This window comes from Psammomys obesus, unplaced genomic scaffold, assembly GCF_907164565.1.
Source record: "Psammomys obesus unplaced genomic scaffold, mPsaObe1.curated_primary_1811, whole genome shotgun sequence".
NCBI classification, from domain to species: Eukaryota; Metazoa; Chordata; class Mammalia; order Rodentia; family Muridae; genus Psammomys; species Psammomys obesus.
Window position 1 is genome coordinate 1,650,230 of NW_026596158.1, and position 23,512 is coordinate 1,673,741.

The window sequence follows — 23,512 nt, forward strand, 5'->3', positions numbered from 1 at the left end:
GTGCTAGCTGCTACAAGCACCAGAGTATCAGGATGTGATGCAGCCTGAGAGAAACCAGGCAGCAGAGAAGCCTGCGGGATGAGAGGGGCGGAGCAGCTGGTGAGTGCAGCCAGCTGGACAGTGGCACCCATAAATGCCTGCCCTCCTACAGCCACCCTGAATAGTTTCTCAGTGAAATCAAACCGTTAAGAATGGAAATGGAAGTTTTACAACCGCTTTCCAGAACCAGGAACGCGCTTGACTTTTTAAATCATGACTGTTAAAAGGCTCTTCCTTGTAGTCCACGCTAGCCCGGAAGTCACTAAGTGGCCCTGACTGGCCTCAAACTAGAATATTTCTGCTTCTTCAGCTTTCTAAGTGGTCAGATGACAATTTGACACACCACATTAGCTAGTATTGTTTTGTTGTTTGTTCTGATGTTTCGTTTTGTTTTGAGATGAAGTCTATATAGCTTTGGCTGGCCTGGAACTTGCTATGTAGCCCAAACTGTCTTTAGTTCCGCCTGCCTCTCCTCCCATGCTGGGATTAGAGGCGGGTGTGTGCCTGGCTTAATTGAAAACATTGTGTGTACTCAGAGATCAGAGGACGGCTTCAAAGAGTCAGGTCTCTCTTTACCCCTCGTGAGTCTTGGGGACCAAAGTCAGATTGTCAGGCTTGACAGCACGCCTTTCTCTGCTTGCGCCATCTTGAAAACATAGGTTCTGATATTTTGACAATAACTACAGCTGTGCTAGTTACTGTTACAAAGCAGCAGACAGAAGCCTCTCTGAGGGGCTGTTTCTGAAATGAGGCTTTATTAGAGTCTGAATGAAACCGGAAAAGCCAGGGAAGGTGGCAGGCTGTATTTTCACTAAGAGAGGCTGAAGGGCTTATGAGAAAGGATACAGACTTCGAGACTCAGGCCTCCTGGGCTTTCTCAGCTTCAACAATGCCCTCTGTGGAACCTGCTTTGGAGGGAGCCTTGAGACTCTCCTCTGAGACTGTGTGAGAATGGACACTGAAGCCGGCAGTGGAGGTGGCATACGTGTAGTAGGACTCTGACGCCATGATATTGTTAATCTTCCAGCGTAATGAGGCCCAGGCCCTCACTATGTGAGGCCACAGGATACAGAACAGGATGTAGAAGACCACCAGGCCTGAGAGCAGACTGATGGAAACCTGCAAGCCCAGTACAGCGGTCACAGGGACACAGTGGTGGCTGACCCTGCCCGCCCAGGAGGGAGGCCCCTGGCGCCACTCACAATGACAATGAAGAGGGAGCGATTGCTGCTAAGAGGCAGCCCGTGCATGTGCAGTATAAAGATGAGCTGGTAGTCACAGTAAGTGCTAGTGTCTACACCTCTGGTGAGGGAACGGAGTCCAGGATTGGGTTAAATTAGTGGGGCATCACCCCAAGGAACAATCTCCACACCCCCCTCCCCCAACACACACCTAGGCTATCTGCCTGGCTCACCTATTGCTCACCAACAACTTGAGGAAAAATTCAGGTGCAAAGACGTTTCCGGGGGTGATATCGTGGCATGGGGAGTTCTCCAAACACAGCCACCTGGGGGCCAAGTTCAGGCAGCTGCAGCACCCTCTCTCCAGGGAAACACCAGCCTTTCCAGGCTGCCTGCTCGCTGGGACCTTTGGGCCTCACGCAAGCCAGGCAAGCAGTTTACTGCTGAGCCACGCCCACCTCAGCCCTCCAGTGGAGGGTCCGAGGCCCACCTCCATCTGTACTTTGAGCCTTCTCCTACTGTGTACACCGAGGCAGGCTCTTCAGTCACTGCCTGCTGCCTTCCTGCCTCCACCTCCTAGTTCACCGAGATGTTACTGAGTACCTACTGTGTGCCACACAAGTATAGTCCGAACACAAGCTAGATACAAACTCACATCTTTCCTCACTTCTTCCCCCTTGCTAATGTCATTAGTCAGTAAACCAGGACTGAACACAGTGGCAGGAGCAGCTGGCTAACATGATTTGCTGCCTGTGGTATCATGGTTTTCCTCTCATTGAGTCAGAGATGGTTCTCAATCAAGCCCTTACATACTCGTGAGCGTCTCTGCAGTTTTATTCATTAACATCTCCACTTAACTGTCAATGGATGCTGACCATGCATTAAGTTTTTGTTTTTCCAAGACAGGGTTTTTCCCTGTACAGCTTTGACTGTCCTGGGAACTTGCTGTGTAAACAAGGCTGGTCTTGAACTCAAAGATCCACCTGCCTCTGTCTCCCCAGTGCTGGGATCAAAGGTGTGCACAGCTGCCACCACCAAAAAAATGTTCTATCGTGTCTATTTGAGAATTGTGCCATAATGGAGACAGGCTCTCCAGGAGACACGGACAGTGTAGACTAGTCAGGAAGGAGAAAACGTAAGGACATATGCAGGCAGGTCAGGAAGGATGAGGAGGAGCAAGCACAGGCTCAGGGTGGGAAAGGCATGTGGGAGTCCAGAGGAAGAGACTGCCCAACTTGAAAGAAAGGATGTGGCTAAGCTCTTCTGCAGGAAGGAGAATGTGAGCCAAAGCCTGAAGGCCGAGGAAGAGATTCTGGACTCCAGGACAGCCTCTCTACACAAAGGACAGTCCTCCTTTGGAAACACAATACTGTTAATGTAACTATCAGAAAGCCTCAGAGGCAAGAACAAGGAGCCAGAGGAATGGGGGGAAGGGGCTTACACAAAGAACTTATCTATAATCCCCACAGTTCAGAAGGCAGAGTAGGACAAGCATGATTTGGAGACCAGGCAGGGCTACATGGTGAGAAGCTGCATAAAACAAAACATAACAGGGTAGGGTACTGGGGATGTAGCTCAGTTGGTAGAATGCTTGCCTGTTCTGCACCAAATCCGGGGTTGGCAACCCAGAACCCCATAAACCTACATGGAAGAATCAGAAGAACAAGGTCACCCTCAGCTACACAGTGTATTGAAGGCCTGCGACCCCCGAGACCCTGTGCGGGCAAACACGCAGACCTGGAAGGCAGGGCCTCGGGCTTGCACTTACTCGATTCCAGGGCTCAGATAGGACATTATGTAGAACTTCTTATCCCAGGTGGTCCTTTCGACCTTTGTTCTCCAGATGAGGCTTTCTGAGCTGTGCAGGCCCATAAACACAGAGTGTCAGGCGGGTTGAGTGCAATACGGTTGTAAGCCCTTTGGGCGGGGGCCCTGGTGGGATCTGTGGGATCCTATGCCTCACTGTGGGGGGAGTCTAAGGCACTGAGTGTTTGAGGCTCGCAGAAATCGTCCCCTGCTTAACCGAAAGTGGGAGAGGAGACCCGCAGACCAGACCTGCCAACTGTGGACAGGGCCCCAAGAGGGATTACTTGTCCAGCGGGCTGTTATAACGGAAGATTTCTTCTTCTGTGTAGTCTCTGATGGTGTCAAGTGTGCGGCCACCGCCCACCACCTTCAGCAGGTAGCTGCAGAATGCAAAGGTAAACGTGGCCCCCTTAGGGTCTTGAACTTGTCAAGCGCCTGCAGCCACCAGCCAGCCTGTCCTCACCTGCCCAGGAAACTGCCAGAGTCTCCCGTCACCATGTCTTGGACTAAGAAGAAGGGCTGGAACACTGGGTTGGGAGGGAGAGCAGGGGAAGAGGAAATTAGCTTCGTCCAGAGAGGAGTGAGAAGAAGAGTGGAGGCGGGACTCGGGGTTACAGCAGAAGGTGGTGGGGCTGTGGCAAAGGGAAGGCCAGAGGAAGGCCAGGACAGGAGGACCGTGGATCTGGGAGAAGGGATCAAACACACAGTCACGGAAGAGAAAGCAGGGCATCTCCGGGTTCGACTTCACACAGTCAAAATAGTGTTTGTTTATCTCCCGGGAATGCAGAATCGTGTAGGTGACATCGAAGGCCAGGCGCTTGCCAGGGGGACAGCCGATTAACACTGGCACCATCAGGTTACCCTGGGTAGAAAAAAGACCTCCTGCTGGCGGGTGGCCAGATGGCCTTGAAGGAGCAGAAAGAACCCTCCCTCTAACACAGACCCTGGGCGGCCAGCCCCTCACTGGTGTGGTTGGTGGCCAGTCTCTGCCTGCTTTTTCTTCCCAGTGCTAAGGCTGAAATCAGGGCCTTCTTCCAGCACTAAGCAAGCACTTCCCTTGAAACCTCTCCCAGCCCTTGTTTGTTGTTTTCCACAAACATTCTGTCAACTTTTAGAATTGCATTTGGTATGTTTGGATCACATTCGCTCCACCCATTCCCCTTAACCCCTTCCAGATCCAATCACACTTCCCTGCTCCCTCGGCTTCAGGTTCTTTGTTGTTGCTGGAAGGCAGTCATAGACCAAGCTGCCCTCAAACTCAGAGAAACTCTGTCTGTGCCTCCCAAGAGCTGGATGGATTAAAGGTGTTGCATCCCCAGGCCCAGTTTCCTTGGTTTTTGAGATAGACTCTTCTGTTGCCCAGGCTGTCCTTAAACTCCCTACCATCTACCTGCACCTCCCCAAGAGTTATAGCTCTATGTCCCCCAACACCCAGTTAACACAGTATTTCTGATAAATGTACAAGGCATTGGATAATGTTCTAAGAGCTTAACATGTTTTCTTTCTCCTTTTTTGTTTTTTTGTTTTGTTTTGTTTTTTGAGGCAGGGATTCTCTGGGTAGCTTTGGCTGTCCTGGCACTAGTTCTGTAGACCAAACTGGCCTTGAACTCGCAGAGATCCTCCTGCCTCTGCCTCCTGAGTGCTAGGATTAAAGGTGTGTGCCTGGTTTAACACATTTTCTTAACTAAGCCTGTTCAAGCCATGTGAGCCATGTGAGCCATGTGTGGTACAGACAGACCATCGATATGTCCCATTTTGTTATTTTATGTTTTGTTTGTTTGAGATAGGATCTCTTTATGTAGTCCTGGAACTCACTGTGTAGACCAAGCTGGCCTTGGACTCACAAAGCTACATCTGCCTGTCTCTGCCTTCAGAACCCTAAAATGAAAAGCATGTAGCATCACCCCAGGCAATACCCCCACTGTAGACACGGCAAAGCTATATGTGATGGCACATACCTGTTATCCCAGCACCCAGGAGGACAAGGCAGGGGGATCTGGGATCTGAGGCCAAGACAGATGACAAAAACGAGAAACAGCCAGCTGTGGCGGGGAGCCATTGCAGGAGGAGAGTTGTAAGGTTAGGTAGGCCAGTCTGGGCTGTGTGGCTGAGTTCAGGCTAGCCTGGGTTACAGACTAAGACCCTGTGCGGGTCAGGGAGGCGTGACATGGCAGTTCACACCTCTAACCTCAGCACTTCAGAGGCTGTGCAAGGAGTCAGAGGATTCAAGGTCAGCCTTAGCCACACAGCAAGCTCCTAGCAAGCCTGGGCTATCTGAGGCCCTGTCTCAAAAACAAAAACTAGGCACAGAAAGGCCAAGTTACTTATTCATTCTACCGAACCACACTGTGGTAGGGGGTAGAACTGGGGCTGAAACAGGGAGGATTCACGTGCTACTCGCAAGAAATAGCAAAGGTGCTGGTGCCCACACTTGCACAGCCCCAGCTCCTGCTCACAGCTGATAGGTCTGAGTTTGGACTATAATCCAACAGGGGACTCTCTTGTGATACCCAAGCAAAGCCGAGCACCGTGGGTGTGGACACCCACACCATCGCCTTCAGAATCGGGTCTCTCCTGGAGGATGCAGAGTAAGCACCTTCCATGCCAGGCCTGTGCCAGCCACCATACCCAGCAGTCAGTGCTCAGCGGGGGCCAGATGAGCATCTGAGACTCAGCCTACAGAGAGCTGCCGGGCTGTCTCTCTCCCAGGTGTGCAGTGGAGCAGTTCTGGCCCTAGGCTATGAATGTAGCTTGACCATGGAGAGCACTGGCCTAGAACCCACAGCAGGGTGTTAAGAGTTTGCTGGGCCCCCTCAGAGTTAGGGTATAGGCATGCTGCCACCATGTGCTTAGCCTTCAAAATAAACCCAGAATCCCAGCACACGGCTCATCACGCCATCTGTAACAGAGAAGGGATCCAGCTAAGGAGGCTCAGTCAGGAGGATCACTACAAGTTTGAGGTTAGCCTGTACAGCAGAGTGACACCCTGTCACAGAAATAAAGGAAAAAAACAAACAAAGACCAGACCTATTTTCTCCCCTAAACTCAACTTGTCTCCTCCCGTATCTTTCTGGAACACACACACACACACACACCCTGACTCATCCTGACTCATCCTCACTCATCGGAGCTTGTTCCTGGTGACTTTAGCCTGACACATGTCATCTAAGGAGTCTGTGCCTATTACAACTTCTTCCTCTTCCTGAGTCATTCCAAAGCAGGAAGGAGGAGCCCAGGGTGAGTCTGCTGACAGACAAGACAGGGACTGATGGAGAACGAGGACTCTGGGTCCTCCACATCTATGATCTCCCTGGGTTGGTATGCATCGCTCTAGGCCTCAGTGGCTAACTGTGTGCATGGCTGAGAGTACCTGTGTAAGTAAGAGAAGAACCTTGGAGCCAAAGGAAAAAGCCCAGAACATCTGAGCCAGAAAACCTAAAACAATCTGTGAGAGCTGGGCTGGCATCTTAGTGGTAGAGTGCTTGCTCAGCTCCCTCAAAGGCCCGAGTCCAGGCTCTAGCACTGGAAATTAAAAAGCAAGCAAGCAAACAAACAAAAAACAGTGTGTTTGACCCACAGCACCCACATGGCAGCTCACGATCATTTGTCACTTTAGTTCTAGGGGATCAGAAGGCCTCTTCTCTCCTGGCTTCTGTAGGCACCAGGCACACAGGCAGTGAACAGTCAGTCACACTCAGGCAAAATACCCATGCACGTCAATTAAAATATGAATGCATGTGCAGTGTTCCCAGGCCAGCAACAGGAAGCAGCCCTGCGGGGCCTCGACCCCCTCCCTCTACTCCCTGTACCAGACCCAGCGCCCAAGCTCCAGTACTTGCATGCTTGTCCCAAGGAATGTGGTCTGGAAACATTTGCCAGCAGAGCCCAACACCTGTGGGTAGGAGTAGGAGATGCTGGGGATCCAAGGGACCACTCTCTTACCCCTCCATCACCCGCCTCCCCAAGCCTGGACCATACTTTGATCATCATGGAAGTCTTCTTGAGGTTGTGCCCACTGAGGCCCTGATCATAGCAGACCTTTCTGTCCTCAATTTTAATCTGAGTTAGAGAGGAAGGAGAGATGGAAATAAAAGGAATGTCCAAATTCTGTCCTAGGATCCAGGGACATTCAAAGGCCTGATAAACTGGGATTCAGAGGGGCTAATAAGATCTGTGGCTTTCCACTCCCTGTGTAGAGGACCAGAGGGGCAGCAGCCAAGGCCCCGTACCTCCTCCCTGGCTTCCTCACCTTATAGAGCACTGCTTTTCGATTAAGAAGGACCTCCTGTTTCACAGTTGCCTTAAGGCAATCAGGATCTGCCACAACCACGGCCACTGCCAGCTTTTTCTCCACCTGGAAGGTAGTGCCTGCGGGGGGGGGGGGGGGCTTGATGTCTGCTCCCCAACCCCAGAGGGTCCAGGCCCCGCCCCTCAGCTGCCAAGTACGCTCTGCCCACAGACCGAGGGTGGCTGCGGACATTAAGGTATCCTCTTGTGACGACAGGAAGACAGTGAAGCTAAACGAGGTGCCCTTGTCCAGGAAGACAATTTCGGGCAATCCGTGGTCGTTCGAGATGTTGTAGAGCTTTTGGTAGCTGCTCATGTCGATGTACACGCCTTCCGCTGCCAGCCAGTTGCTGGACAGGTAAAAGTAGTAATCCTGGATGCACCAGGGTGGTCAGCCAGTGGGCGAGACACACGCGTCCCCGTGCTGCCCCCACCGACTCCCACCCGTCCACCTACCTTGTACTGTTTCTTGTGTTGCCACCAGCGCCAGGTGGGATCGTGCACAGGGTCTGCATAGGGCTGTGGGACCACCGGTCAGTGAGGTGACAGGGAGGAGGAACAAGGCAGACAGCTCTAGGATTGGGTTCAGCTCAGAGCCCAAAGTAGGGGATAATCGCCCAGCCCGCCCCAAGACAGGGCTTCGGGTGCCTGTCATAGAGGCCATTGCTTGTGTTTCCACAGAGGCCATTCAGGGCGTTCTCACTGAAGCCTGACCCCACTAGACTAGCTGATGAATCCACCAGTCAGCCTGTCTCTGCCTTCCCAGTGCTGAGACCCCAGGCCCGGCCCTCACACCCAGCTTTTTCCATGGGGCTATTATTCCAACTTGGGTCCTCATGCTTTGTGCAGCAAGCACTTACTACTCTGTCATCTCCCCAGCCCCTTGCTTTGCTTTTTGTTCATTTGCTTTTGTTGTTTTGTTTCAAAACAGGACCTCTCTATGTAGCCCTGGCTGTCTGTCCTAGAACTCACTATGTAGACTAAGCTGGTCTCACATGCAAGAGTTCTGTCTGCCTCTGCCCCTCTCTACCCCCCTCTGCCTCTCTGCCCCTCTCTATCCCTCTCTCCTCCCCTCTCTGCCTCTCTGCCCCTCTCTCTGTCCCTCTCTCTGCCACTCTGCCCCTCTCTACCCCCCTCCCTGCCCCTCTCTACCCCCCTCTCTGCCCCTCTGGCCCTCTCTATCCCCCCGCCTCTCTCTAGCCCTCTCTGCCCTTCTCTGCCCCTCTCTGCCCTTCTCTGCCCCTCTCTACCCCCCTCTCTGCCCCTCGCTGGCCCTCGCTGGCCCTCTCTACCTCCCTCTGCCTCTCTGACCCTCTCTACTCTCCTCTGTCTCTCTGCCTCTCTCTGCCCCTCTCTACCCCCCCCCTGCCCCTCTCTGTCCCTCTGTCCCTCTGCCCTTCTGCCTTCCGGCCTCTGCCTCTGGGATAAAGGCATGCACCATCATACCAGGTCCTTTTTTCTTTTTGGTAAGGGCAGGGTCTCATGTAGCTAGTTCAGGCTAGCCCTGAACTCCTGATCTTCCTGCCTCCACCCCCAAGTGTTGAGATTACAGGCATGGGCCAGCATGTATAACTTAAACCTGGCTTCCTGGTTTTTAATCCAATGGCCTCACCCCTAAGAACCTGGATGAAGTCAGGCTCAGACCTGCTATGCCTCCTGCCCCCTCCCCCTCCCCACACCTCTGAACTCCAGGCTCTGCTCTGGCTACACTAACCCCTCAAGTTCACCCCTGCCGGACAGTCCCCTTCTTCAGTGCCTCCAGGTGCCCACCTTGTCATACTTGGAATGCAGCCACAGCAGGTAATAGACAAGGCCTTGGTAGACAGCGAGTGTCTTGTTGTTGTGGAAGCCCAAAGTCTGAGAGACCAGAGGTGGTGGAGCATGGTAGAGCTCCTGGCGTGCAAAGTGTTGTTTTTCAGGCAGGTCACGGAGACGCATCACCTTGAAAGGGCAGAGGTTGGTGAAGGACAGCTTCTTGTACTTCCTGGGTAGCAGCAGGCCACGGCATGCAAGGGGAGAGAAGATGCTGATTCCCCTGGTGTGTCAGGAGCGGCCCTAGCCTCTATTTCCCACCTCTGAATTCTGCTTCCCCAGATTTAACCTGGCCTATCCCAAACTCGGCTGAGTGTCCTCATGCTCAGCAGCTCGGGACATGCTGTTGGCTGTCCCTCAGGCCAGAGCCCACTCCCCTCCACCATCAGTTCCCTTGCTCTCTGCTTGATGCTTTCTTCCTCCACCCCAGAGAGGTTGCTTGCATTAACCCTGCCCCCACCGCCAAGCTGCCGTCCTGGTTGCACCCTCTGCAGGTGTCCAAAAGAGCCCCCCCCAGTCTCACTTTGTAGCCCAAACTCACATTGAATTCCAAACTCTTCTGCCTTAACCTCACAAGTGCTGTGACAGCAAATGGGGACCATTTCTGGAGTCTGTCAATTACTGAACCCCTAATTTCCTTTTCTCTTAGGTCTTTACAAGAAGGCTCCAATGTCTGAACACCCTCCTACTTCCTTCTCACTAATTCCTCCTTACCCTCAGGCCCATAGCTCCCCTCCTCCCTGAGGCCCCAAAAGCCCTCCAGCTCCACCTCCCTGTTCCTCTGGGCTTTGGTCCATGCTGAGTCCATCCACTCCCACCACCAGGCTATCCTTTTGGTGACTCCAGGCCCCACCCCTGAACTGGGAGTCTGAGGCAGCCTCACGGGCCCATCTTCTCACCCTTGCATCTCAAATGTCTGGGGTCTGCGATTTTGATACAGCAGCAACTTTGCCACGTGCAAAGGCCTCTTGACCAAACGACTACGGCCAGCCTTGGTAAGATAGATCAGCTGGGGCCAGAAGCAGGCAGGTAAGCTGGTGGAACCTCCCTGTAGCTCCCCACCTGCTCCCTACCCCCACCCTACCAAGCCCTCCTGGCACCTGGTAGAGCTGCCCATCCTCATAGAAGACGCTGACCAAATACTCTCGGTCCCCAAAGAGGGAAGACTGTTCCATCTTGTGCAGGAAAACATAAGTGTTCCAGCCACTGGATGGGACCAGACGGTACACATCATAGCCACCCTCCAGAAAGTACCAGATCTGTGGATCCAGAAGCCATCATGTATGGGCTGTGGGGACCACCCTAACCCTCCCTTACTCTCCCACTGTGCTGCGTCCTTCCAAAGATACACACTCTTTGGGAATCCCCTACCCTCTCCTCTTCCAGGACCCTGTTACAGATAGAGCTCCTATGACCTTATCTTGGGGTCCCTTAAGGGTGTTTGCCCTGACAGTGCAGGAGGGTTTGAGGGCGAACAAAGGGGGCCTGGGGAGAACAACAGGGTAGCTCACCTCCTCTTTATCTGTGACAAAAACCATCTCTCCATGGTAAGAGTTGACCATGTATTTGATGGTGTATTCCTTGGGGAAGTCCGCCAGATAAATGAAGTGTATCCTATTGTAGCTGCAGGAGCAGAGAGAGGGAGCTCTGAGCATGTGGCATCCAGAGTTCTAGACACCCGCCTTTCCCACGGCAACCATAATCTAGCATAGGACTCACAAACTGTTTGCTGCCATTGTAAATAGCGACGGGACCCTGCAACGCCAGCTTCAGCTTCCATCATGCACTGGGGCATCCCTGTGGTCTTGAGCCTTTACCTCCCCAACTCTTGATTTTTTTTTGGGGGGGGGACCCCAGGACTCACCCCTCTGTCCTACCACAGTAAAAGTACTACCTTGCCTAGAAATGGAGTCCTAACGGAAGACCCTGTGACGCCTGGACCCAGCCATGCCTGAGGCTGGGCTCTGATATGTGCATGAATGGGTTTTAAATTTGATTCCTTTCTTTTAAAAGTTCATGAAGAGTAAGAGGGCAGATGGGTAGGAAAAGTTCTAAAGTGTCCCCAGAAAACACTTTCTATTGCTCACATGTGTCCAGTCCAAAAAGTCTCATTTTACAAAAAGGCTCCGAGAGCTGGAGTGAGGTGATTCATCAGTGATGGCTTGTTTGCCTAGAGTCCAGCAGTAAGGGGCAGAGGTCATGGCTGACCAGTGAAGTACTTTCCTAACATAGACCTTAAGTTCCATTCTAGTCATGTGCAAACACACACACACATACACACACACAGACAGACACACAGCCTGTTGAAGGCCTGGAAGATTGCTTAGGGGTTAAGATCATTTGCTGTTCTTACAGATAGATTCCCAGCCAGCACCATATAACTCTGGCTCCAGGGTTTCTAGCACCCTCTTCTGGCCTTAGTAGACACCTACACCACACATATATACATACACATAACTAAATAAAATAAAACTTTACTGGGGAATTATGGCATAGACCTTTAATCTCAGCACTGGGGAGGCAGAGGCAGGCCTGAGTTCAAGGCCAGCCTGGTCTACAGAGTGATTCCAGGACAGCCAGGGCAACATAGGTGAGACCAGTCTCAAAAACAACAATTGTGTGTGTGTGTGTGTGTGTGTCTGAGTCCCTAGGGAGGCGGTGACCTACCTTTGCAGGATGAAGTTTCCCCAGATGTACAGCATGTTGTTGAATGTGTTGAAGAACAAGCCCTCGGGGATCATAGGAGTGTTGGTGTAGGTCTCCGTCCCAAGGAGCACCAAGAAGTCGCCACTAGCTGACCACCGCAGGGAGGAGAGTCCAGCAGGGAGGTCAGCTGACTCTTCCTGGCCTTGCCTGCCCTGGAAGCCACCCCCGCCCTTTGGTCCTACCTTGTGGAACATACTGTGGCAGGATGTACAGGATATCCAGCGCCTCCGTGTCTAGGGGGGAAATGGCACCTGAAGCCTGAACAGCTCTCTCGAAAGGAGGGCAAAGCTACAGCTTTCCCTCCGGTATTATGTTGGCGACAGGGCACGGTGGCACTTTAATCCCAGCACTCAGGAGGCAGGGGCATGTGGGCCTTTGTTTGAGGACTGATTGATCCACTTTGGGGATCCTAAGGCAACTAGGGCTACATAAGGAAATCTTGTTTCAAACGAACAAAAATAAAAACAAATTCCCATCTAGCATAAGGATTCTACTGGCTTTCCACTTAGGATTGAATCCCCTCCTTGCTTAATTATATTACTGTACGTGTGTGTGCGTATGTGCATATACATGCACATTCCACAGCAACACAAGCCAACTTTTGGGAGTCAGTTCTCTCCCTCTACCAGGCGGACCCTCAGAACTGAACTTACGTTAGGCTTTGGTGGCGAGTACCTTTCCCCACGAAGCCATCTTAGTGGCCCAGAATGTCATTTATGTGTACACACACTTGGGGTCCAGTTAGGCATTCTTCTTCGTTGTTATTTTTGAGACAGCTTTTATCTCAAAAGGAACATAAAGCCAAACCTCTCTGTGGACCACAGGGCCTTCCAGATCCAGCTTCAGGCCCTCTCTGCAGTCTCCTTTTAGCTCTCTCCCAGGCCTCCTCAGCCTCCTCTACGTCTTTTTTAGTTTGGTTTTGGATTTTCAAGACAGGGTTTCTCTGTGTAGCCTTGGCTTTCCTGGCCTCAATTTGTAGACCAGGTTGGCCTCAAAGTGACAGAGATCTGCCTGCCTCTGCCTCCTGAGTGCTGGGACTCCACTGGCCACCACGCCCAGCTCCACTCTACATCTTATCTGAGAACGGCAGGTTTGGGGTGGGCATATGGTCCGCAATCCCGCCGGCTGCACACCCCCTCCTGACTCCAGGAAACCTGGTTACCTAGATTAAAGCTGAGCAGGTAAAAGACCTTATCCAAGTTCTCATTCAGGATCTCCAGCAGCAGCAGCAGGTTCTTCTCATCGGCGATGTACGTGGCCCAGTCAATGGTGCAGTTTGTACCTGTTAGAGGGCGGGATCCAGAGCAGTCCAGGGCTCATAACCTCTCACACCCTTTCTTGGAGGCCTCCCACCCACCTAGCCCAGATCCCACCGAAAACTGAGTACCTGGTAACTGATCACAGACTGACCAGCCAGTGGGCACCATCCGGAAGGACACGAGACCATCTGTGGATCGAGTCAGGTCCCATGCATAGGTCCATTAGCACCTGCAGGCCATCCCACCCCCCATCACCCCTTCAGGGACCCCACACCTTAATCCTCTTAGTCCAGGGACTCTAGGGGTTAGGTCTGCACTCATCTCTGCACTTGATCTATTGTCTCTGAAACGCTTTTTAGGTCTGGAGATGTAACCTATAGAAGCCAATTGCCAGCCTGGTCTACAGAGCAAGTTCCAGGCCAGCCAGGGCCAAACAGACAAACCCTGTCTCAAAAGAAAACAATAAGGTAGCAGGGGGTTGGGGGCACACTGCCGACCTCAGCGTTCACTGGTAGAGCCCAACCAGTTCTTTAATGCTGAGCCAAGCTCTGGCCCTTTTAGTCTTTTTAGTTCAAGATGGCTTCCAACTTTCGACCCTTCTGCCTTAGCCTTCCAAGTGTTGTGACTACATGCATCCCTTTGTCCAGTGAATTTATTCACTCTTTCCATGAGCCCAAAGAAACACTATGGAATGGGCATCTGGTCATGACAATGTCCCCGTGTGCTAGATGGGAGAGTGACATGAGTGAAGCCATGTTGCTGACACAGAGCCACAGATCCAGGGGTCCATGGAGCAGGCTCTGGGGTTTGTCTTCTATTCAGTCACCATGTGACACAGCCACAGGGACTTACCAACTGCTTTGCTAAAAAACAAAACAAGCAAAGAGAAGAAAATGCCTAGTGCTAGAGGAGGCCAAAGAGAGTACCAGATCCCCCACAAAGCAACTAGGCCCGGCCATGTGAGTGCTCTGAGGAGCAGCCCGTGCTCTCTGCCGAGCCAACCCTCCAGTTCTCTCCCTTTTTTTTTTTTTTTTAAGACAAGGTCTCACTCTGTAGTCCTAGCTAGCCTAGAACTCCCAACACAGACCAGGATGGCCCTTTTTCCTGCATGCTGTGACCACATGAGGAGGTCAAAGGGACAACCTGTGGGAGTTGGTTCTTTTCTTCCATCTTGTACGGGTCCAGGGGTTGAATTCCAGTCCTCAGGCTTGGCAGCCAGTAAACCCATTTCCATACACACAGAACGACCCTGAGCCTGCCACCTCTCCTGAGGACATATGGCACAGAATAGGAGCCTGAGGGGAGAAAGTGGAGAGGACTGTCTCCTGGGGTTTACCTGTGATGGTCCCGATGTGAATGTAACCCTCGTGGATGCCAGTGTTGAGGGCCAGCACGTACTCCGAGCCATTGCCATTGACAAACACTGGGCACAGTTTCTTGATGCACTCGGTAGGAAGGACACGCACCCACCTGCCTGGGGGGGCAAAGCATGGGGACTCAAAACCAGGTGGCCAGACTGGTGCCTGGACCCCGTCCTCCCCGTCCTTCTGGTCTTCCAGTACACGGAGCACAAGTCAGTGCGGGACTGCAGAGCCTCTAGAGCAACATGTGTCACTTCTGTGACACACTCCCAGCCCTCTACCCTGGAGTTCTAGTTTGTTATGACTGGTTTTGGTTTTATGACACAGGGTCTTACACTGTAGCCGAGGCTGGCCTCAACCTGGCCAGCTTCCTGCTGTTGCATCCCCAAATGCTGGGATGTCAGGTGTATGCCACCAAATAATTTGGGGCTGTCTGTGAGGTCCAAATGGGTTCAACCCTTTTACTCCCCTGGTTCTGAAGTGAGTGTAGGACAGAGTCAGGCCAATGAGAGACCCTTCCAGCTGGCAGCCGTTAGCTAAAAGGTGTGCGGCTTCTCTGGGTCTGGCTGAGGGCAGGAATCACCAAGCTCAGCAAGGAGGCCAAGAGTTAAGGAGAATCTGGGCACACCAATGTCTCAAGCTCACAGGCTTCGTGGTTGGGTAAACCAATAGGCAGGCATTCCCACCTCCCCCGAGCCCCCGCCACGACGGAGTGGGTTGAGGCACTTCTCAGTTTCCCAGGCTGTCTGGAACCTAATATGCAGCCCAGGATTGCCCTGAACTAGATATTCTCAAATGCTAGGATTACAGAGGTCTGTGGCACCCCCCCACCCATACGTGTGGCTCCTCCATCTCTGGGGTCTCATGTAGCCCAGATTCACCTCAAACTTGCTCTGTGGCTGAGGACGACCATAAGCTCCTGGTCAGTCTGCCTCTGTCTCCCAAGTATGGGGATGACAGGTGTACACCAGGTGACAGTGCCTGGACTTCTTCCTTTCTGGTCACCATCTTTCTTGGTTTGGCTTCCCTGATACCCACACCTCCTCCACCCCTCCCACCCCCAGCCCAGCCTTCTCACTGCTGCTGTGGCTGGTGTCGAAGAGTGTGGAGTAGCGGCCTGTGAAATAGTAGACGAGCTGGTTCTGCCGAATGAAGAGTGTGCTCTCGGTGGAAATGGCATCAAAGATGGTGGCTGAGAAGCTAAGCATGGGGCAGTAGTAGGAGCCAACCCAGCAACTGTCGATGCTCAGCTGCAGGGAGCAAGTGACCGAGGCCTCAGCTTCCACATCCTGCCTTGGCCGTAGCTACCGTTCTAACTGCTTAGAGACACCCCCCCCACCGCAGTGTGGCCAGTTTGGGCACAACCAGGAATTAAACAGTGTACAATGTGTTCAATAATCCCTGTGCCCATGTCAGAGTTCTGTGCACATGGAGAGAAGATATTCCATGTTGACTCTAGAACGATGGCCTAGTGGTTAAGAGCACTGGCTGCTCTTCCAGTGGACCCAGGTTGGATTCTCAGAACATACTTGGGGGCTCACAACCCTCTGTAACTCATGTTCTGGGGAATCTAGTGGCCTTTTCTGGCCTCTGTGGGCACCCGCCAGTGCTCTTGAACTGCTGAGCCACTTTTCCAATCCCCCATGTGTGCATTTTTTTTTTTTAAGAGGGTGTTGTTATGGTTATGCTGCCTTGGCCAGCCTTTAACTTTTTATGTAGACCAGGCTGGTCTCAAACGCAAAAGATCTGCCTGCCTCTGCCTTTTGAGTGCTGGGATCAAAAGTGTGTGCTACTATTCCTGCCTCTCTGTCTCTCCCTCCTCTCTCATTTTCATGTGTACAGGTGGTTTGCCTGCATGTATGTAAGGCTGTATTCCACATGTGCGCCTGATGCCTAGGGTAGCCACAAGGGCTTCTGATCCTTAGGCACTGGAGTTACAGACAGCTGTGAGCTACCACATGAGTATTGAGAACTGAACCTGAGTCCTCTGAGCCCTCTTTCCAGCCCCCCAGAACGTATTTTTAAAAAAGAAGATTTGAAACTTCTGTTTCCTGGCAGTGACATTTTTCTTCATACCCTGTTGCTGGAGACTGGCATATCTTTGGGGTCCCGTTCTGTAGCCCCAGACCCCATTCAGTGTCTGCGCCTGGCTGGCACTACTCACCTCTACGAGAGAGGCATCCTGGAAATTAGTGTCTGTAATCAGAAGGGCCTTTTCCCCTTCAATGCCTCCCAGGATGAGCACAGGGGCGTGGTTTACCGTGTACCACAGGGGCCTTGATTTCGATTTCTTAAAGTTATTACTCTTCATAACAATGCTCTGTCAGGGGAGCAAAAATGCATTCAGCCCTCATCTACCCACTTACACCTCCATCTCTGCCCCAAGCCAAAGCTCTCCTGACTGCAAAGCCTCTGCCATTTGCTGCTGCCCCCCAGCCTCCCCCTCTGCTCTGCCTTCCTTCTAACCTAGGCCCATCCCAGGCCTCCTCCTTCCTTTTCAGTTCACCCCAGGGGCTTTGCACCAGCTGCCTCTCTCTTCCTTCTTTCGCCCCCCTAGCTGGTACTCTGAGCTACATCCCCATGGGAGGGCTAGGGATTTAGCTCAGCAGGAGAGTTGCTGGTCAGGTAAGCACAAGGACCTGAGTTCAATCCCCAACATTGCCCACACACACTGGAATATGGGTGTAGGAATCATGAAGAATGGTTTCAACTTTCCTTCTCTGGGAACTCTTTGAGAGGAGGTTGGAAACAATGCCCTCCCTTGGAGCCTCATCATTCTCATCTTTGAAGTGAGTCCGCATGGTATGAGATAGCTCAGTGGGTAAAAGATGCTTGTCCCCACATCAGTCCTGAGTTTAATGACAGAGAATCCATTCCTGAAGGCTGTCTTCCGACTTCCGTGTGTGCCACATGTGTCCCCCACCGCAAAATAGATAACGTACTAGAAAAGTTAAAATGAGTAGGCCAGGACTGGTGCCCCACGTCTCTGGTTGCAGCATCTGGGAGGCCGAGGCTGCAGCTTCTCAAAGCTTGCCTGGGGACCACTGCCGGCTACATTGAGACCCTGCTTCAAAACACCACAAGATGTTCTACAGGCTGGTGAGATGTCCTGGCAGTCTAACGTCTTTGCATTCAATCCCAGGCAATTCCACACGGTAGAAAGAGAACAGGCTCCGAAAAGTTGTCCTCTGACCCCCATTTGTATACCATGGTATAAACACACACACAATAATATTAAAAAAAAAAAAACAAAAACACATAAAATCCAATGAGACAATGAGGTGGGCGATCACCCTGTGACTGCTTATCTGGAAAGCTTGGGACTCTCAAGTCCCTAACAATGGGGAGGGTGGGTGTGTGTGTGTGAGAGAGAGAGAGAGATTGAGAGAGAGAGCACCCCTTCCTCTCTAGAGTAACTCTGAAAGAGGAACTGAATGGCACATTTGGGAAAGTGTCATCTGGGGCCTGAGCACAATTAAGTGTTTCACAGTGAGATCCGTGTTGGTCCGGAGGGCACAGAGGCAATGTGTCCACTCATGCATGACCCCGGCCGGCAGCCCTCACCTCGTAGCCAATGGTGTAGATCACTCTCTCGTCTGCATCTTTTTTCAAGAAGCCATTCATGTTCATGTAGAACCTGCAAGCAGGCGCCTATGAGGAATGCCGTCCCAGGGGAGCCACAGCTCGCAGCCACCTTCCCCAGCTCCTCCCTTTTGCTGCCCCTGCTTCTTTTGGGATTCTGGGGGTTGGCATTCCTCTGAGCGTGCCCTGAAACAGCACCTTTTCCGGGGAATGAAGGGCCCTATGCCATTGCTGCTGATGTCCACGCTCATGACCACACTGCCATTCTTGATGGGCATGGGTGTGTACCAGTTCAGGATGCACATAGCCTCTGCTGCGCAGTGTTCTGGGGTTGGACGGATCGAGCAGGTGTTAGAGGCTGTCAGAAGCCCATGCAGGCCTCAGGGTCTGCCTGGACTCCCCCGCCCCATCCACTGCAGCCATTTGGCCCACCTGTGCTGCGCAGCGGAGCAGCCTCCATCTGCACTTGCAGATTCTCGATCTTCCACCGGTAGAAATTGACTGGGTACCTGTAGCTGATCAGGACCACAGGCCTCATCCCCATCAGGTGGCCCTTTCGAGCCAGCTCCTTGCTGTCCTGAGGGTGAGAGGACATACCTTGGTTTCAGGGTCCATCTGTCTGGAGAGCCCTGTAGTAATGTCCCGCCTCCTGAGCTGGGCTGGAGACAGCAGGCTCTCCACCATAGGAGGGTAAGGGGGCATGGCTGTTCAGCCTGCTATGATGGCACACACTTGTTTTCAGCACTCCGGAGGTTGAGACAGCCTCTAGTCCTTCTGGGCAGAAGGACACATAGGGAGTTTGAAGTCAGCCTGGGCTAAAAAGTAAGGCTGTCTCAAACATACAAACAAACAATTAAAATTGAGAGGCTGGTTGTAGGAACATTTACTTTTCACCCCTCTGGAGACTGAAGCAGGACCACCACAGGTTTGAGGCCAGCCTGGTCTATGCAGCCAGTCCTAAGCGAACCAGGACTGTTTATCTGTCTCCTGGGTTTATATTGTCTCTTCTGGAATCTTAAAGTACCAGCATGCATGTGGCGTACAGATGCACATGCAGGCAAAACACCCACACACAACAAAGAAACAAAATGTTAAAAAAGCAAAAACTGTTGAGCTGAGGGTGGCAATCGTATCTGTAATCCCAGCATTCATATAATAGAAGGAGGATCGAGATACAAGTTTTGAGGACAGCCTGATCTAAGTAGTGAGTTCCGGGTCAACCAGGGCTCCATAGTTAGTCAGTATCTCAAATACACAGTAACAAAGCTGAGTTTGGTTGCACACACCCATAATCCCAGTACTTGGGAGGAGGAGGCAAGAGGATTGTGAGTTCAAGGACAGCCTGGGACACATAAGACCCTACTTCAAAGCAACATAATTCTAAGCAAATGGTACTTGTATGACTGCCCAGCCCACTCTCCTTTGTAGTATACTCAATCAGCTTGCCCAGGCTAGCCTCCTTCCTGTCGTAATTAGAGACTTGCATCACCACTTTCTTCCTTTAGGCTTATTTTACTTGATGTGCAAACAAGTTTTATCTGTGTACATGTATGTGTAACCTGTGCATTCCTGGTGAACTCCTTAGAACCGTGGTTACTGATGGTTGTGAACCACCAAATGAATGCTGGGAATCAAACTCTGCTGCTCTTAGCCAGTGAGCTACCTCCCTGGACCTATTTTCATTTTCTTGATGGTATCTTTTAAAACACAAACATATTGGGGCTGGAAAGCAGCTCTGTTAGAATGCCTCCCTGGTATGCCTGAGGCCCAGGGCTCTATTCTCATCACCTAGGAAAACCAAGTGTGGCGGCACACACCTGAAGTCCCAGACCATCCCCATGGAGATGGCAGTAGGCAGGACGATTGGAAGTTTGAGGTTATCCCCTGCCACACGTCAAGTCAGCCAGCCTGGGCTTCATGAGTGTTTGTTAGTGTTTCAAAAACACTAATAAAAGAGCTGGGTGGGGGTAGCGCACGCCTGTAATCCCAGCACCTGGCAGGCAGAGGCAGGGGGATCTCTGTGAGTCTGATTCCAGCCTGGTCTACAGAGCAAGACCCTGCATCCAAAGAAAGAAAGAACCCACAGAATAGGGCACAATATTTTCAAATCACGTGCATGATAAACAAACATAATTCAAAATTATATAATCATCATAAATCAACAATTAATAGGGAAAGAAAGCCCTTCATTTTAAAGCAAACAAGGGGAAGCTGCAGAGATGGCTCTCAGAGATCAAGAGCATGGCTGCTCTTCTAAAGGACCTGGTTCAATTCCCAGCATCCACACGGCAGCTCACAATTGTCTTTAACTCCAGTTCCAGGGGACTTGACACATCACACAGACATACATTCAGCCAAAACACCTAATGCACATTTTTTTTTTTTTTAAATACATGAGGTTCTTTTTATTGTAAATTACAAGCTGCAGCTTGGGCCCACAACAGCCACCGCCTAATCGGTGAGAGCTGAGCCCTAATGCACATTTTTTTTTAAAAATTATTTTTTGGTTTTTCAAGACAGGGTTTCTCTGTGTAGCCCAGGCTGGCCTCGAACTGACAATCTGCCTGCCTCTGCCTCCTGGAGTGCTGGGATTAAAGACATGAGCCACCACGCCCAGCTAAAAAGTTTTGTTTTTTTTTTTTTTTAATAAAATAAAATGAGCAAAGACAGCCAAGATGGCACATGCCACCTTTGTTCCTGGCTGAGGCAGAGAAATCTCTGAAGAAAGACCCTGTCTCAAAAAAAGGGGGGGGATGGGGTGGACAAAGGAAGATTAGCATGGTGGGTCATACCTATAATCCTAGCACTTACTTGGGAGGCAGAGGCAAAAGAACTGCTGTGAGTTCAAGGCCAGCCTGGGTTATATAACACTATCCTATATCATGACAGAAAGAGGGTGGGGCTGGAGAGATGAGCAATGGCTAACTGCAGCTGGGCGGTGGTGGCTCACACCTTTAGGCCCAGCGCTCGGGAGGCAGAGGCAGGCAGATCTCAGGAGTTCAAGGCTAGCCTAATCTACATGCATGCACATCTAGTAAAATAAACCAGGAGAGCCAAGGCTACACAGAGAAATCCTGTCTCAAAAAAAAAAAAAAGTGTGCTGTTCTTCCAAAAGACCAAAGTATGGTTCCCAGCACTTATGTCAGGCCACAGTGGCCTGTAACTCCAACTCCAGGGATCCAGCACCCTCTTCTGGCCTCCACACAGAGCTAACGCACGTGCATGCAGCCCCATATATACATTACCACATAATGTGGTCCATGTTAGAGTCATTCATATATTATGTATTATACAACTTAGAGTAAAGTGAATACATATTTTTAAAGAGTGACTGTCGATAGACACAGGAATTTTGTTGGGGGATAAAGGGAGTGTTCAGAAGAAAGACGATGGTTGATTTGATTGTTTGAATGAGAGTGGCCTCCATAGGTTCATAGGGTTGATCCCTAATTCTGGGTCTATTTGAGAAAGATTTGATATGGCCTTCTTAGAGGTGTCCCTGGGCTGACCTTGAAGTTTCGAAAGCCCCACCATTCCCAGTTAGCTCCCTCTGGCTTGTATATGGAGGTGAGAGCCCTCAGCCTCTGCTCCAGCGTCACGCCTGCCACCACCATGCTCCCGGCCACGATGGCCATGGACTCCACATCTTTTTGTTTTGTTTTGTTGTAAAAGTTGCCTTGTCATGGCAATAGGGAAAGTAGATGAGACAGTTGCCTAACTCTGTAAATACACTAAAATGTATGGAACTATACACTTTAGAATGGTAACTGGGGTGGAGGACGTGGTTCAGGGTTAGCATGTCCACATCCCTGGGTTCTGTCCCCAGGCCCCTAAACAATACAAAAAATCGAACCACATCTCAATGTTAAGATTGTGTTACGATTGTGCCTGTTATGTTCATGTACCTAATGGAGACCAAATCCTTAAGGCCTTAAGTGTTGGCAGAGACTATTTAAGTATACTGAAAAACATTACTGAAGATGATGGGAAATTGGAGACTTACAGAAATCATCCTATTCACAGTGTAAATTCTCACCTGTCCCGTACAGGAGAAGTTGATTTGCAGGTAGTAAGGAAAGCCCAAGTATTTCTGTAAGAAAAGGTGGGCAAAACACCGATCATGAGGTGTTCTGGCTCAGAGTCCCTTGCTCTTCCCTGCCCCAAGGTTCCTCTGATGCTCTTCCCTGCCCCCTCACCTCCTGGGTGTCGACTGGCGAGTCCGACAACTTCTCGAACACCTTGGCCACCGTGTCCATGGGCTCCTGGTCCAGAAAGCGGTCCTGGGAGAAGTGCGAGCCCACCCTCTCGAACTTGTTCAGGACCGCCAGCCAGCTGCAGCGGTGGTGGTCCAGCGCCCACGGTGTCGGCGACAGCCGGGCCACCAGCAGCAGGGCCCAGAACGCCCATAGCTGTGGTTTTCTCGGCAACACAGGGCTGACAGGGAGCATGGCTGGCCAGCGCACCATGGAGCTAGAACCTGGAGAACCTGGGGGTCAGTACCCACTTGCAAGTCTGCTAGCTGGAGCTGATCTCTAGGAAACCTCTAGGATCTCGTCCCTCTTGCCGGCTCCACCTTTGGTCAGGCTTCCAAGCGCCGTCCCACTCCTGCCTTCAACTCTGCCCTTAAACTCGAGCCGGACCTTGCCCTTATTCTCGACCCGAACTCTGCCCTTACTCTCGAGCCGGACCCTGCTCTTACTCTCGGCTGCTCCCCTACTAATAATCCTTGTCCTGTCTGTGATCTTACTCTCTGTCCCGTCTTTATCCCTGCGGCTCTTTTCACCCCGCTTCCTGTTCATTCTCTCTCTCCTTGCCCTGGCCTTCCTCTTCTCTAATCTGGCTCTGAACCTACACTTCAACAGGTCTCTCCTCTTGTTTCTTGCCTTGCCCAAGCCCTTCCTGTTCTCCGCACCCCTGCGCCGCTCTGCGGACTTAGCTCGGCCCTCACAGTCGCCGTCCTCACAGGGCTCCTCGCCACGCCCCTTTCTCTTCGCCCTGGCCCTGCTCATCAGCCGGCTTCTGGCCTTATTCTTGTCCTTGTGTGGCTCCTCGCCCGCACCTCCCTCCGAGCTACGACCCCTGCCCTGAGTCTTTCTGGAGCTCCGACTCTTGCTCCCCTTTCTCTCTGGGCCACGCTCCGGGTCCGGACTGTCCTCGCTCCTCTTTCTCTCCTGGCCTAGCCCTTTGCTCTGGCTCAGGCGCCGAGCCTTTCTGGAGATGGGAGCCTTGCTGCTCTTTCTCTCCGGGCTGCACCCTTGGTCCTGGCTCTGGCTCAGGCGCCGAGCCTTTCTGGAGATGGGAACCTCGCTGCTCTTTCTCTCCGGGCCGCTCCCCCGGTCCTGGCTCTGGCCAGGGGTCTTTCGAGAGATCGGACCTTCGCTCCGTTTTCTCTCCGGGCCGCTCCCCCGGTCCTGGTTCTGGCTCTGGCCAGGGGTCTTTCGAGCGAGCGGACTCTCGCTCCCTTTTCTCTCCGGGCCAC

General features: G+C 51.9%; 1 protein-coding gene across 10 annotated transcripts in view; it reads right to left on the reverse strand.

Annotated features, from left to right (window-relative positions):
• Window positions 1-775: 775 nt before the first annotated feature.
• Catsperg (cation channel sperm associated auxiliary subunit gamma) overlaps window positions 776-23,512 on the reverse strand; it is a 24,632-nt gene continuing 1,895 nt past the window's right edge. Inside the window, exons 1-29 of one of the 10 annotated variants that reach the window (XM_055594755.1) lie at window positions 22,946-23,506; window positions 22,230-22,510; window positions 22,070-22,123; window positions 18,466-18,610; window positions 18,232-18,358; window positions 18,016-18,088; window positions 16,616-16,771; window positions 15,530-15,701; window positions 14,427-14,564; window positions 13,219-13,278; window positions 12,994-13,113; window positions 12,014-12,064; window positions 11,793-11,919; window positions 10,637-10,748; window positions 10,226-10,384; window positions 10,025-10,134; window positions 9,084-9,297; window positions 7,770-7,832; window positions 7,488-7,686; window positions 7,276-7,394; window positions 7,005-7,085; window positions 6,862-6,918; window positions 3,732-3,888; window positions 3,490-3,553; window positions 3,311-3,406; window positions 2,989-3,078; window positions 1,454-1,546; window positions 1,242-1,341; window positions 776-1,158 (exon numbers count right to left, since the gene is read on the reverse strand). In XM_055594755.1, the coding sequence (XP_055450730.1) occupies window positions 898-1,158; window positions 1,242-1,341; window positions 1,454-1,546; window positions 2,989-3,078; window positions 3,311-3,406; window positions 3,490-3,553; window positions 3,732-3,888; window positions 6,862-6,918; window positions 7,005-7,085; window positions 7,276-7,394; window positions 7,488-7,686; window positions 7,770-7,832; window positions 9,084-9,297; window positions 10,025-10,134; window positions 10,226-10,384; window positions 10,637-10,748; window positions 11,793-11,919; window positions 12,014-12,064; window positions 12,994-13,113; window positions 13,219-13,278; window positions 14,427-14,564; window positions 15,530-15,701; window positions 16,616-16,771; window positions 18,016-18,088; window positions 18,232-18,358; window positions 18,466-18,610; window positions 22,070-22,123; window positions 22,230-22,510; window positions 22,946-23,042 (3,576 nt within the window). In that variant the 5' untranslated portion in view covers window positions 23,043-23,506 and the 3' untranslated portion in view covers window positions 776-897. Of the gene's footprint in view, window positions 1,159-1,241; window positions 1,342-1,453; window positions 1,547-2,030; window positions 2,862-2,988; window positions 3,079-3,275; window positions 3,407-3,489; window positions 3,554-3,731; window positions 3,889-6,861; window positions 6,919-7,004; window positions 7,086-7,275; window positions 7,395-7,487; window positions 7,687-7,769; window positions 7,833-9,083; window positions 9,298-10,024; window positions 10,135-10,225; window positions 10,385-10,636; window positions 10,749-11,792; window positions 11,920-12,013; window positions 12,065-12,993; window positions 13,114-13,218; window positions 13,279-14,426; window positions 14,565-15,529; window positions 15,702-16,615; window positions 16,772-18,015; window positions 18,089-18,231; window positions 18,359-18,465; window positions 18,611-22,069; window positions 22,124-22,229; window positions 23,507-23,512 lie in introns of those variants that run through there. The other 9 variants (XM_055594754.1, XM_055594761.1, XM_055594757.1 and 6 more) reach the window with 9 other exon arrangements.